The sequence below is a fragment of the Oncorhynchus mykiss genome, chromosome 27 (assembly GCF_057628025.1).
Source record: "Oncorhynchus mykiss isolate SJ-2025 chromosome 27, ASM5762802v1, whole genome shotgun sequence".
Taxonomy (NCBI): Eukaryota; Metazoa; Chordata; class Actinopteri; order Salmoniformes; family Salmonidae; genus Oncorhynchus; species Oncorhynchus mykiss.
This window is the reverse complement of record NC_143048.1, coordinates 9,683,760-9,699,427: the sequence shown is the minus strand read 5'-3', so window position 1 is coordinate 9,699,427 and position 15,668 is coordinate 9,683,760. Positions and strand designations below refer to the sequence as shown.

General features: G+C 43.6%; 1 protein-coding gene across 1 annotated transcript in view; it reads right to left on the bottom strand.

Moving 5' to 3' along the window:
- The window catches only part of LOC110507458 (leucine-rich repeat and fibronectin type III domain-containing protein 1-like protein), a 143,488-nt gene that overhangs the window by 45,353 nt on the left and 82,467 nt on the right, over positions 1-15,668 (bottom strand). The window contains exon 2 of the mRNA XM_021587462.3: positions 13,732-13,926. Coding sequence (XP_021443137.2) covers positions 13,732-13,796 — 65 coding nt within the window. The 5' untranslated portion in view covers positions 13,797-13,926. The remainder of the gene's footprint in view (positions 1-13,731; positions 13,927-15,668) is intronic.

Below are 15,668 nucleotides of genomic sequence, written 5' to 3'. Positions count from 1 at the left end.
GAGCTCTGTCAGTGTTCCTGGAGCACAGCCAGGAACTCCTACCAACAGCACAGATGATGTAAACAGAGATAAATAATACAATAAAATAAACATAAAAACTACTGTTGTTTTTGACAACAACATCAAGCTTAACCAGTCATGAATGCAGAGTTGTTGACCCTTAGTGATGAACATCTTCTTTGGCGCCTCACCTGCTTTCATAGCCTACTTGATGTACCACGTCATGGTTTTTGCCTCGTTTTGTTTAACACACATTCAACCACCAATGGCATGTTACGTAACCTTTGCAGGTGGCCCGTTAAATAGCACAGAGCATCATAGACATCTCCCTGGGATCCACAGAACAGCTTCTGCCTGGACAGATGCTGGGCTAGTGACTCATTGTCTTGTCTGTGTGATTGTAATGATTATATTAAAACCCTCCATGTCTCCTCGACGTGGAGATAATATGCACATGGCACCACCCCAAGTCTGAAAATAGTGTCACTAATGACAACAACAGCAGCGCAGCAGTGGTGTGGTGAGGGGTGATAAGACAACGGAGGGAAGGAGGCGAAGAGGCTTTGCAGAAAACCAGTCACATCGTGAGAGGACGTCGACACAGAGGGCCTGTACCGCGGGCCGCTGCCCGCCTCTCAGCCCAGCGGAAATCTCCCAACTCCCAGATCAAAGCTCGAACACGCTCCAGAAATCTCCTCTGCTCTCTCTCTCTCTCTCTCTCTCTGTGTCTGTTAGGAGAATAATTGCATAAGTGGTTTCAGCTTTCTGAATTTATCTCCCACAAGCCAACTTGTCTCTCACACACTTTCCTCTTCTTTCTCTCTTCTTGCGTCTTGCTTCACTCTCCCCTGTCTTTCTTGCCTTTACTCTTCTCTTGCATCTTCATCCATGTCTATAGCCCTCAGATTTGCCACAGAGCTAAACCCGAGAGATACGCTTGACAGACGTGAGAGAGAGATGAGGACAGGGCCGAGGGCAGGATTTCGAGTGCCTGTTCTCTAAAGATGACATCCTCCAACACAATCTCAAGAGGGGGTCTCTTGCCATTTTATGTTTCATTGCTGACCATGGTTATCGTCAACGTTTATCTTTCCAATTTTGTTATGATTAAAATATCACAACGCAAACCCCTGCTATGATGCAAGTTGACACAATGACACTCTCCCACCCATCCACTTACCAAATGTCTTGGTAAACTGCTCATTAAGACTTCCCTGTGGCAAAGCACTGGGTGGATCAATGAAGGGAAAATCAAGCCTGACGGGCTGAGATGATACTGGCCTCTCCCGGAGAGTGGCCCGGCCCCCTGCTCACCCACCGGCTGTCAATCTGAAGAGTACCTCATCCACACTCCCTCCAAAAACACTACAGCCACCCAGTAAGAGCCCTAAACCCTGCCAACCCCAGGACCAGTAAGGGAGGAGAGGGGAGGAGAAAGGAAGGTGGGGGGGAGGGGACCAATTCCCATGTGGCCTTTGTTGTTGTTGTCGTCAATATGGGAGATGAGCACATCGATGTGGAAATAGTCCGCTAGAAGGTACAGTGAAAGCAAAGGTTGCCGGCATTGAGCACTTGTGTAGATATTACGCTCACATACACACGCACACACACAAACGGCCCCATACCCAAAACTCTGAGAGCGCTGGAGTGTCATGTTGCCTTGGCAGGACGGCTGTAGTGGCAGATGGACTGTGCTGATTTCTTGTCCCCTATGGTTTCCCTGGTAGTGCCAGGCAGAAGGGATGATCTTTCTGCCTGTAAGCCAGTCTAAAACGTCTCATGTCGGGCTTCAGAAAGCAAGGAAACATCCCTTGACGGCTCTTCTCATCCAAAGCTACTGTCTGCTCATCTCTTTGACTTAATAGGAAAAAAATTATTGTTTTGCAGCATCTAAACACTCTAAATAATTTGATTTCCCAAAGGCAAAAAGAAACCTGCGCGGAACCTTTAATTTGATCCAATATACACTTAACAATTTTAATAAATGGTTGAGGGAAATTCAAATCGAAAGCCTTCCAATAACTCACTAATTGTCCAACTGGCCCTTAGCTGACATAGACAATTGGTGTGATGCACTCAGTGACAGGTGAGTTTTCTTGCACTTTTTTCGTTTTTCTATTGTGTCTGATATGGCAGTTGTCTCACCATATGCCGTGAGACATTAAATATTCCTCTTGGTAATCTCTCCTGTGTGATAGCACTGATTGGATCACTAATGTCTCATTCCATTTTTCATTCACAGCTATGACAGGACATTCACGCTGAAGAGCAGACATTAGGCATAGCGTTGTCAGAGAGCAGTGACGGCCCGTTAAGTTCCTCAAGGGTAGCTGGCTTCTTAAGTACTTATTCTATTAAGGTTACTTAAATTCCTCAAAAGAACCAGACTTCAGTCAATCCAGCCAATATCCCAGTTGAATGATTTGTCCCCTGATTCCTGCGGGACTTATACCCTGAAGACTCAGAGCCACCGTACTCAAGAGCTAAAAATCTATACAAAGACAATAATCTAGTACACCTATTGCATTTGAATTGTCAAACGATGACAAATGTGTCCTTACACAACATGGGAAAATATCAACGCTGGTACCATTTTTTTCAAATGAGGACTATATTTTCTCCGCCAGCAGGGTGTCAATGTGGTTATAATGACATTCACCTCGGAATGAACCTGCCTCGATTTCCGACTGAAGGAGAGATTGACTGGCAAAAGGAGACCATTATATGTAACTCCTCAGTCCTCAAGACAAGAATGTCAGTCCATTTGATTTAATAGCATTCTGTTTCACATTGTTCCAGTATTCCACACATTGATGTTTACTCCCTTTGAAGCGGGCAAGAACAGGTACCAGGGACAAAAAATATATAGAGTGGTCACTGTCACTGCTCACTTCAAAAGAGCCATTTCGAGCATCAATCAAGGGCTTGTGTGATTCGACATGATGGCCGCGTCAAAACCCTGTGGTTTCTGGACCGGTTGGTGAAAGATGAATCTGTATTGATTTGCCAAGTTCGTCTGAGGTTGTAAATCATCGGGAGATACTATTCTTCACAAAGTGGGCTACAATGTTGTGAGAGACAGAATGCTCTGGAGTCTCGCTATCCTCCATCCATGTCAATTTGATCAAACTACAAACTTAGACGGTGGAAACAGTAGGTTTAAAACTGACTTCCTAGGCAGAGTTATGTGCTACATTTGTATATATTGTAGATTAAAATGGTAAACTCCACCATATGATAAATCTGTGTTCTATACCAAAACCCAACAACTTAACGGCTAAAGAGTTGTGATTTCTAATGATGAATCTATACTGAACAACAAATAAACAATTTTACTGAGTTACAGTTCATATACGAAAATCAGTCAATTTAAATGAATAAATTAGGTCCTAATCTATGGGCTAGCCTAGAAGGGCCCACCCACTTTGAAGCCAGACCCAGCCAATCAGAATTAGTTTTTCCCCACAAAAGGGCTTTATTACAGACAGAAATACTCCTCAATTTCATCAACTGTCCGGGTGGCTGGTCTCAGATGTTTTCGCAGGTGAAGAAGCCGGATGTGGAGGTCCTGGGCTGGCGTGGTTACAAGTGGTCTGCAGTTGTGAGGCCGGTTGAACTTACTGCCAAAATCTCTAAAACAACGTTGGAGGCGGCTTATGGTAGAGAAATTAACATCCAATTCTCTGACAACATCTCCGGTGGACATTCCTGCAATTGCCTGCTCCCTCAAAACATCTGTGACATTGTGTTGTGTGACAAAATTTTAGAGTGGCCTTTTATTTTATTTTTTTTATTTTACCAGGCAAGTCAGTTAAGAACAAATTCTTATTTTCAATGACGGCCTGGGAACAGTGGGTTAACTGCCTGTTCAGGGGCAGAACGACAGATTTGTACCTTGTCAGCTCGGGGGTTTGAACTACCCTGCCGCCCCAGCAGGAGGTGTAATGGTGTAATGATCATGCTGTTTAATCAGCTTATTGATATGCCACACCTGTCAGGTGGACGGATTCACTTGGCAATTGAGAAATGCTCACTCACAGGGATGTAAAAGATTTTTGCACAAAATCTGAGAGAAATAAGCTTTTCGTGCATATGGAACATTTCTGGGATTTTTTATTTAAGATCATGAAACATGTATATTTTTGTTCAGTATATGTTGATCAAACATTTTGTTCAACATCTAATCAATCAAAGTCATCATGAAAGAAAATACTTCAAACATAAAATAAAAATCCCACACTCCCTACTCCCCAGTGTGGCTAAAAGTGTACTGTGGGCTTGAGAGCCGTGGGCGATGCAACACATGGGCTGATCAATAGTCTTTAGGGAAGTGATCACTGCTTCTACCTCGCTCTCCAACCAAGGTGCATGAATTGAGGCGCAAACTGAAGGAGAGTGGAGATTCAGCAACACTAGGAGGACAATGGAATTCAATAAAAAAAAGTGTATTTTGCTCAAAGGAGAACAATGGTCTTTGTTGAGGCTCAGATTGGAGATCCTTTAGTGATCTCCAATGAGCAGCACATTTGGCCAGGACTATGATGGCTCTAGGGGGCAAAGTAGCACACAAGGTAACAAGCTCATCTCCCAACACGTCACACACCGTTTCCTCCATCCAGTCAGAAGGCTCTGAAGGTTGAATCTACCAAGACCCAAAATAAATCCCTCCAGACTGTCCCTATGGAGATAAAGAGAGAGAGAAAGAGCGCGAGAGAGAGCATGAGACAGTGAGATAGATGAAGTGAGAGAGGAAAAAAAAGAGAGTGAGAGAGACTCAAAGGTTGTTACTGGCCAGGGGGTAGTGTGGAACTGTGAAAGGTATTAGCGCATTGGGAGAAATCTACCAATATTATGCCATCTGCCAGCAGATGCCGAAAACATCTTCCTCTTATCACCTAATCCAATTCCTGCTTGTGCAGGTGTTTCCCTGAGCGTGTCTGTGAAAAATGCCAGAATTGAGCTGGATCAATTCTCTCTTAGTGTTCATCTTGGCTCTGTGATCTTTGGAAAGTGGTTCATGTATTTTACAAGAGAGCAGAGGAAACAACCCTTTTAGTGGAGTTTCTACAGGTCTTATGACTCCATTTTCAGTCCGAAATTGATAGCTTTTTCTTCGATGCTGAAGCCTGTCCATAGCACACATCCCTTTTTCATGGCTGAAAGTGAGGCTTTAAATGGAGAAATTATAGACTCGAGGAGAGCCCCTTCTTATCGACTGATTATAATCACCATTAGCCAACATTCTGCAGATGTAGGCTATCAGTTAACTGACTTTGTTCGGCTGGGCCTTAAGCAGGCCCTCAACAGTTTTGGATATTTATAGTAAAAGAAAAAACCCACTCTGAGCAATATAGTATAATCTACAGTGAATAGAGCCATCTGCTTGGAGACAAAACAGTAATTATATAACAATTATGAATTGAATGTGTATTGTGTAACAACATGATTGGACATTATTTATGAAACAGGCGTTTGAGAGGGAGGCATGTGATGTATTTTGACTTAAACAGACTGTGAAAGGGGCTAGACCTCACTGACGCACGCATGCATGGACACACACACACACACACACACACACACACACACACACACACACACACACACACACACACACACACACACACACACACACACACACACACACAGTTCAGGAGTTGGGTGGAAGGAAACACACTCTGCCTAAGTGAGATAGCTTGAGATAGCTAGAGGGAAAGCTCAGAGGGACGTTGTTGGAACACAATGGTGTTTCAGAGTTTCAAGTTTTATATAACATTGCCTGAGGGATGGTCATGATGGTTAGACTGACATTGTTGTGACACAGCACGAGCAGAGAAGAGAAGAGGGATGTTGGCTTGATGGTGACATGTACAGTGTCTGTCTGAGCAGCCCTGCCTCAGTGGGGACACGGTCGGGATTGGGGGACTAATCCTAGCCTGCTTCACAGAGTGTTTAAACAGATGGGCCCGGCTGCTGTGAAAGCCTCACTCACAGATTGCCTTGGAAACCGTTTGAAAAGAGAAAAGAACAAGTGAAAGAGAGTGAAAAGTAATAGATGTCCTGGGTGGCTAACTCTCTGTGGCGGTGTTGCTAGAGCCAAACAGAAATATGTATAAGATAAAGTTATGTAGGATGGAATATGTGCACAGAAATGTGATGGTTATGCCACTGGTTCCAGGTTTGTGGTTATTTGACTTCTGTAGCTTTTGTTCTGCGTTAAAGTCCCTGTATTCTCGAGAATGTAGGTTTTAGGGTATGCCCAATAACAGAACTATGCATATTGACATGTCAGCTAAGACTTGGTGTCCTTACTTAAGACTCAATTCATCGTAATGATACTTGTGATAATGAATTTACAAGGACATTTTCCAGTCAGCAGTCATCAATCAAGCGATCCAAAATGTGGGCTTAAAGAATCCTTAAAAGTCTAAACGACACACCCGTGCGTCAATCTTATGAACACAATACAATAAAATGCCCATCTGTCGGTTTAAGCGAGTTTACGTGACGCGTGTTTTTTTTTTATGTGGCCTGTCGGAATCCCCTGCATCAGCCTATGTCGCCCTTCTGCATCGGTGGTGGAAAGTGGCAGTGCCACAGCTCTGTTTGTCAGACCAGATAGGACCACTCTAGGAAAAGATGCTACTTCTCACGAACACGATGGCATTCTCCCTTTTGCACTTACAACCCCCACAAGTGTCATGGGACTCGAAGGTAACCCCATACCAAAAACGAATGGAAGTGCTGTGCGGAGATAGTTTTGTGCCTTCTAGATATAGGACAGACACTTCAAAAACCTTATTTCTTAGGTTTCTTTTTTTTTTAACCGTCTTTCTGAATGCGTTTCTATTGGCTGTAGCAGCAAAGGCCAAATTCAATATTTTATCAAATAAATGGTAAATATATTGTTTTTGATGTACCTAAATGGGATCTAAAATTCTAGATGAAATAGTAGAGCACCCCTCACTCCAGCCGCTTAGACTTTTAGAGGTTAAAGAAGAATTTGCTTTTATTCATGTGCAAATTTCTGCAAGCATTCCAAATGTTGTCGTCAGGAACATACTGGTTCAGAGAGATAAACAAATGGACTGCATTAATAGTGGCAACTGCTGCACAATGGACAAGGCCACCACACTGATACTGGAAAACAGAGAAAGTAGAGCTGCGAGCAGATAGGATTTGAAGTATTATTCAAATCATTTGAAATGTTGGAAAGCTTTCTTTTTTAGAGATGCATTTGTTCCGCAAAAATGTTGACATTTGCACCCTGTTTTCGATTCCAAATGCTTGCTACAGAGTCACCATGTTTTCAATCAACACCATATTGTCTGTGTGGGTGTGGCATGTGGCCTACTAGCTTCATTAAAAAAAAGTACTACTGTATGTGTGAAGTTATTATGAAACAAATACATAAAAAAAAAGGCAGATGTTGGTTGAACAACAATGCAAAAAAATTGTTGGAGTTTGGGCAGCTTCATTGCTAGGCACTCCCACACCGGAAATCCCACACCGGTATCTATAAAAGAGCACTCAACAACTAACTTTTGATTTAAAATTCCATCAATGCTCATAGAAACAAAACAAAGACTATTTCAAATACTTTGAATTCTTGTCCATACCTGAGTGACTCATGCCAAAGGAAAAGAAAACAGTGAATCTCTGTCTTTCACCTGACTGGGGAGAGGTTTGCTATGTTTTTGTTTCTCTTTCTCCATTTCTACCCAGAGCACTCTGTTCTCTTCATTCTCTCCGTTTCTCTCCATTCTCTCTGTTCCAGAAAGGGCTTGGGTTTTTCATCTCCTGTCCACAACTCTGCGGTCTCGTTGTCTCCCTGATGGGGGAAATGTTTGGTCTTCCAGTTTTATCCTTTCATAACCAAGCACTTCTTCCTAGCTCCATTATCACAAATACCTTCTGTTCAGTTCTGAGAAAACCTGACATGAGGGGGCTTTCCATTCTTGCATTGTGTAAAAGGTGTTACCATAATGCCTGGTGCCGTTTATGTGGTTGAGAATACAGGGACGTTCACGCAGAACAAAAGCTGCAGAAGTAAAATAACCACAAACCTATTGAGGACATGAAAAGAACATCCTGTCCACGAAAACAAAACACAAACGAGGCATATATGTCAGCTACTCCAATAATCACAGAACGCTAGAGACAGGGAGTGGCACATGAGAGAGAGAGAAAGAGGAGGAGGAGGGGAGGTGGACAGAATGCGAGAAAGGGAGAGAAACAGAGAGGAAGGGTGTGAGAGAGAGAGAGAGAGAGAGAGAGAGGAGGAGAAGGGGGGGGTGGACAGAGTGCGAGAAAGGGAGAGAAACACAGAGAGTGAGAGAGAGAGAGAGAGAGGGCGAGCCGACAGAAGCTCTGGCTGTGAGGGACGTGGTTGGCATGGCGCGCTTAGCGCTTTGACACCTCGTTACGGTCTGCCGTGACACTGACACGTCACAGGAGGAAGACGGAGAGAGAGGATAGAGGGAGAGGAGGGGGTCCTATCAGAGCTCCCAGGCTCACAGGCCTGGCATGTGGAAGATGGAAGACAGAGGATGCCCCCACCAGCAGGGCAATCAAGCTCAACAGATGGCGCCGACGTCTGGGAGCCTGAGACTGTATACGCCCAGCTAGAGCAGGGCTGATGACAGAGACGCATAGGACCTATCTGAGCATCACATGAGTGGGTACAAGGGGGGGGGGGGGGGGGTGTTTGTGTGTGTGCGACAGTGTTTTACACTGTCGGCCAAAAAATTGCAAAAGCAAATGTGATTAATTAGCTTGTTTAAAAAAAAAAAATTACTACAAATCACACCTACTTCAAATGGTGAAGATTTTGTGTGTCACTGCTAATTCTTCCAATTGACATTCACGAATTCAGTCTTATGCTTATGGTGAAAATATGACCGTTGCTTTCATTTATCTTTTTTTATTCACAAATACAGAGGGTAAATTAAAGTGCGAGGGGTCCAGTGAGTTGCGCGTAAACTAAGTAAAGATTTGAATGGAGTAGGAAACGCAAACCGTAATAAAGGATGCAGGTTTACTACAGTACTGACATAGGAAGAGATATGTAGAAGGGGGAGGGAAGGTTTTTCAAATGGGCTCCTTTTAAAACACACGCACGCACACACGCACGCACGCACGCACGCACGCACACACACACACACCCACACACACACACACAAATCAAATGGGCTGACAATACATGAAAAGCCTTCAAAGATGCTCATCTTGTCTCTGAAGTAACATTCACGCAAAAACAGTGGGGGTGGGGGGTGAAGAGAAAAATTCAGCATGGGCTTCTTTACCAAATCATTGAGGAACAAAGATATTACACCTATTTTTATAACAAAGGCTCATGATTTCAACAAAACAAAGAACAATTCAACCCAATTGTAACCGGGTTAAGCAAGTACCCCTAAGTCCTCCCAAATGAAATGTGGAAAAAGAACCAGAGATTGAACATATCCCAGACAGATGAAATACTATGAAATAGTACGATGTGCAGTGGGAAGTTGTTCAAACCCTAAAAGCTTGACTACTGAAAGGGTTTTGGTTACATCTGCCTTTTCTAAATAACAGTTTTCCTTCTTTCAAGCCAAAGATAATTCACAAACAAATTGATAGACTGGTGCATTGACGTGTATTCACATGTATCTGTCATCGGAGTCCAGATTACGAGCACTTAACAGTTCTATTCTGCAATAACATATCCTCTTACCATCACCATTAGACCGTCACCATCCAATTGAAACTCTCAATAGCCTCACACTTATTTCTACCTCTGCCCATAAAAATGACACTGCATAACTCCCCCACACCATAAAACATGAATATATATTCCTGTCTTTATTGAGATTCCATGTTCGCTTCTGGGTGGGAAAATTCCATTGCAAACTTAATTTATTCTTCACACTAAATAGATTACCAACCCTATGCAAACCATGAGGGATACCCCCTTTTTCCATATCATTCACAGAGAATCCATACTGTATGTGATGGGGACAGAGGGTGTAATCAAACATTAGCATGTTCATGATGATCCTCAACACGCGTTATAACACTACCGCTTTTAATGCTGCTTGGACATTGGCTAATGGCTACTGGCCCCACTCCGCTTCTTGTGTTCTCTTGAATAGCCAGCCTTGTTTCCCAGCGGTCACCATTACATCCGGTCCTTTTCCCCTTAGCACTCCCCAGACTGCAATGAGCACTGATGGGGCCCCAGACATTACACAGGCGTGAATATGAACCAACAGAGTGAGTCCATTATCGGAGACGGATGAGAAAAATATTGTCCAATAAACTGGTGTGGCTGCGCAGTGAAACCAAAACACTTCTGCTCCAGTGGTGTGTGGGCATCGTGGAGCAGCTGTCAGCTCCAAGATTAAATTGGAACAATCCATTTTAGTGAAATGAAGGCTCTTGGAATAGAGCCCTCCTGACACATGCAAGTTTATATTAGTTTACCAAACAATGTGGTTAGACTAACTGAACAAAAAACCCAAGAACCACCAAGATAGATTTTTGAGTGCCTGGTATGGACGTTTGGTCAGCGGTTGGTTGAGGTCGGTGGCCATCTTCAGAGGCCTTGTCAGAGTGTCCAGTCACAAATTACATTTAATTGATATCCACTGTTTTATATCCACCTTCAGAAATAATTCTGCCTCTTCCATCTACACCTTGGTTCCCTTTTATGCATAAATGAATAGAAAATCAAGGACAGTGATAATTAATGGAAAATTAGGGGGATTTCAAACCATCCCAACCATCCCATTTCCATATACAGCAGCTGGCGTGGCAGTGGAGGAGAAAAGAGATGTGCATTGGGCTTCATTATGATTCCAGCCGGACACATTTGTCAGGGATTATCTCTGAGTGTCTAACACCTAATTACCGTTGGGCCACTGTGCAGGGCGTCCCTCTGAGAACTCTGCTGGCTCTTGCTGGCCGGCTGGTTGGCTGCAGCTGGCACCTCTGGGGTGCCCTTCTGACCCGCTTGCCCGGTGGTACTCTTGGTCTGCCACCATGCCCTCACACCACGTCCTTGCCAGCCAGCTGCCCAGTCGACCGAAGGGACATCCGGTGTCATCTTCGATTCAGGGGATGCGCCAAATATTGAATATAGATGGTCATATTATTCAGAACTACATACAAATACCACTTTCTATGTTATCTCACCTAGACTACAGGTGGATTTGCCTGTAAACATAGATTAAACAATGTCCATGCATTTGTTGTTGCTGTGCTTCTTTGTTTTATCACAGTGGAGCCAGAAAACACTTGCTATTTACTTTGCCCTTAGACTAAATAATTCCTTAATATGATCATTCCACCCTGCTGCTCACACATTTCATGGCTCTTAACCTTTAATAGATTTCTTTGATATGTAGGCTGCAGTGCCCATTAGATAATTAATCAAATAGAGTCCAGAGATTGTATTTTCTATTTTTTCCATTGAAATTCATGGTAAATGTCTGTGCCTATGTATTTGAGTGTTTATTGTACGCACATTTTGATCAGGAAAGTATATGGACATAGCTCACGATTCAATAATGACAGTAAGTTGTTGAGGCAATGAATTGATCTATGTATAAAAACACCTTCTGATTGCTGAGTTTATCAGGAAAATAGCTCTGAATGTATCACACACACACACACACACACACACACACACACACACACACACACACACACACACACACACACACACACACAAAGTAAATCAGTAAATACTGCAGTGACAGTCACAACAGGTTCACATCTATCTTTAGGGCATATTGGTAATGCAGGCAGAATGCATTATACTGTAAGAAACTTCAGGAAATATTAAGTGGGGGCAAATAAGATTGCTTACACTTAAAAAAGGTGCTATTTAGATCCCTTTGAAGAACCCTATATGGTTCAAGATAGAAGGAACAATAAGGCACAGACATTGGGCTCCCGAGTGGCGCAGCGGTCTAAGGGACTGCATCTCAGTGCTAGAGGCGTCACTACAGACCCGGGCTAGATTCCAGGCTGTATCACAACCAGCCGTGATTGCGAGTCCCATAGGGCGGCGCACAACTGGCCCAACGTTGTCCAGGTTAGGGTTTGGCCAGGGTAGGCCGTCATTGTAAATAAGAATTTGTTCTTAACTGACTTGCCTAGTTAAATAAAGGTTACATTTTAAAAAAAATATAAGAATAATAAAACGGGCTATTAGCTGCTTGTTACATGATGTGTCTGCATTAAGGCACCCGGTAATTGATGGTTAATGCACATTCTGGATACAGCCTCTCGTATTATACTGTACACACTGCCAGGTAAACACCCTCATTAGCAGGATGAAGTTATGTCTAGGGGAGCATGCCAGTGACAAGTGGGTGCTTATTTGGAAGATAATTTTTCACAAATACATGCACCAGAACTTAAAACTCCTAATTAGAGTATATATCCCTCATATTAGGTAGCAATAGTGCCTTAATTTCTCTTGAATAGTGATTAATGTCACTGGAGTATACAGTATGGTCTAGAGAATAAGACTGATATCAAAATGTTTTATGGGCCTGTGTCTGAGAGCACTCCCAACCTTACCCCCCATATCCCAGTCTCCCTGGGCATGCCAAGGGCAGCTGCTTCACCTCAGCTGGTGAGTGCCGGGCCGGTTATAGGGATGGTTGGGACAGAAAGGCTGTAGACGAGGGGGTTACATGGCTGCTTCCCTCCCAGCGAGAGTTCCTGGCGTCTCCTTAGAGAGGCTCCTCTCACCCACTTCACATTGATTAGAGTCACGTTAGATGGCAGAGGTAGAGCGACAGCTTGGAATCTGAACATAAAGTCCCCACCCAGAGTCATTCGATTTCAGTCTCTACAAAGAGACAATGTTCTTGAACTTTTTCTAATGTGATTTTTTTCCCCCCCACTTTCCCCAAGTGTTAGTGTGTTGGGTACACAATCTGCAGAGCAAGGACAGAGCACTGGAAGTCAACATGCAGTAGTGCAATGGAATTGACAACAGCATTCATTCATTGGTTTGTTAATTTGGCACAGACAGTGGTGGTAATGTATAAATATGAAACCATTTAAATGCAATTCATATTTTTTTAATGTATCCTTGAGGTTTCCACATCAAGCTACACCGTTAGGGTTTGAAAAGGGTTCTTCGGCTGTCCCCATAGGAGAACACTTTTTTGGTTCCAGGTAAAACCCTTGTTGGTTCCAGGTAGAACCGTCTGTGGTATTTATTTTCATTTTTTTATTTAACTAGGCAAGTCAGTTGAGAACAAATTCTTATTTACAATGACGGCCTACCCCGGCCAAACCTTAACCCGAACCACGCTGGGCCAATTGTGCGCCGCCCAATCACGGCCTGTTGTGATATAGCCTGGATTCGAACCAGGGTGTCTGTAGTGACGCCTCTAGCACTGAGATGCAGTGCCTTAGACAAGCTGTGCCACTCGGGAGCCCATATCATGTTTACACTTTCAATTAGGGGATATCAGGGTAGAGCAAGTCATTATTTCATCAACATTTCCTAAGTTAGTCGGCAGCAGCTGTTCGACATGGGGTCAATGTCTCCCACAGACCGTTTTGAAGTCAGCTACAGCATGTTCCAATGTCAACACTAGCATACGACCGTACCACTTAGAATTAATAAATGTTTTGGCCATGATTTCTAAGTAGCTAGTATTCTAGGGAAGGTATCGGAACACAGCCGTGTGATATTCTCCACCAAGGCCATGATATTCAGCGTACCTTAAAGACGCGGAGGCGAAGCCGCCACTTGGCGTTGTCCACGAGCCGGCGACCAGGGCTCTCATCCGTGTGTGAGCGTGTGTGGGTAGCCTCCACTCTATGTGGACAGCCTACGTTGGCTGGACTCAAGTCTGCCCGCCGTTAAGACTCCTGGCCGCCTGTCATTGGCTCAGCTCGGGCCACCTGCCAATCTGCCTGTGAGTGACAAGGAGAAAAAAAACACAGATGAGGAAAAGAAAAACACACACAAACTGTCCCTTTTACAGGTACATTTACGTATAAAGGTAATTAACTTGACAACGACAGACAAGTGATTACATCTAAGAAGAGACAGAAAAACACACATTTTCCACCAGAGTTGAGAAGATTCCGAAATCTGAAGATTGCTTTTCATTCATCAGTATGCGGTGGCCCTGAGCAGTGAGGGAGATAAATGATAAACAATTTCTGTTGATTTTAAATGAAAAAAATCCCAACGGATTTAAATGATTTTTTACTGTGATAGCTAACTGTGTATATTCACAAGAGACAATGACATGAAAGGTGTGGATAGAGCTTTGTAATAAGGCCATTTTCACACACAGAGGATTGTGTGGGCTTTTTGGGGGGGGGACATTTGGACTGCTACAGGGGTTTTGGGTAATGGTTGCATTTTAGAAAGCCTGTGAGATCAAGCGCTCATTTGAAATCTCTGGCAGCTCATCGTTGCGTCATCATTTTTCTTGTGGCTCTTCAGGGCTAGAATATACATTTCAACCAGACTTCAGGAGGGCTCAGTCATGCCTGTATCTATTAGCGTGTTATATATGTGCCATGCAAACCCTATAGTTTTAAACACTATGCACACTGAGATTCGCTGCATGAAACCCGAACTGGAAAACTGAACTGATCACTACAGCATCAGAAGCTTTGCACCTTGAAGGAATTTCCCTCCGTGGGAAACTAAAACATTTTGAGTGTTTGTCTAATCAGGCAAATGAACATGAATATATTGTTAATACATAACAAACAAAGCAGCACTTGATTAAACCTATTCGTTGATGAATATTGAAGGATTTTCTGCTCTATCGACTGGATCTGTATTCGTTTAGCCATACGTGCATCCCTACAGGCATCTACTGAGTTGTACATTAGTCACACTCGTGAGTTATGTTATCCCCCTTAATCAGAGACAGCATCAGACACGATGCCAGGGAATCGAATTGAAACATGACGAGGAACACACAAACGTAAAACACACACACACACACACAAAACACTCCCTCTGTCTCCCTGACATACCCTGAGGTTTGGCCCTTTAGACGTGTCATAAAGACAGGACATCAAATGAAAACTTTCCACTATAATAACAGCCTCCCTGCACTGTCTCCAATCAGCTCCATCTGGCTGCCAGAGTCTGGCTGCACTAGCACATCAGGCATAAGACAGTACCTCTGTTTTTTTTCTACAGTTCATGTAATCACTCCATCGCACTACCAACATCAGCCCTGCACAGCTCCCCTATCTTGCAGTACAGCAGCCGGCATTCGAGCCTAGCACTCTGGTGCTTTACAACCCATCGACATTGCTAATAGCGGGAAAGGTCAAAGCACATCTTAGTAGAATGGTCGCTCAGGCTTATCGCTTGTACAGTCTTCCCCTCTTCCTTCTTTTTAAAATCTTTTCACATCTGACATTTAGGGCAAAGGGGTTTCAAGGTCGGCTCAAAGGCCATATCGCAAATGCGGAAATCAAACAAAATTAGCAGAGAGCTTGGAATCAGCCATCACTCTATTTGTGCACGATTCATCACCTGGGGTTTCCTTTAATGGTTGGTCACCCCACTGTGGAACCGTTGCTGTGTTCCTCATCTTAGATGTGTCTGAGGCAGCTAAAGAGCATCATTTATCACTTCAGCAAGTCTGCTCATGATGATGCCACCGGTCGCGGTCGGTGGT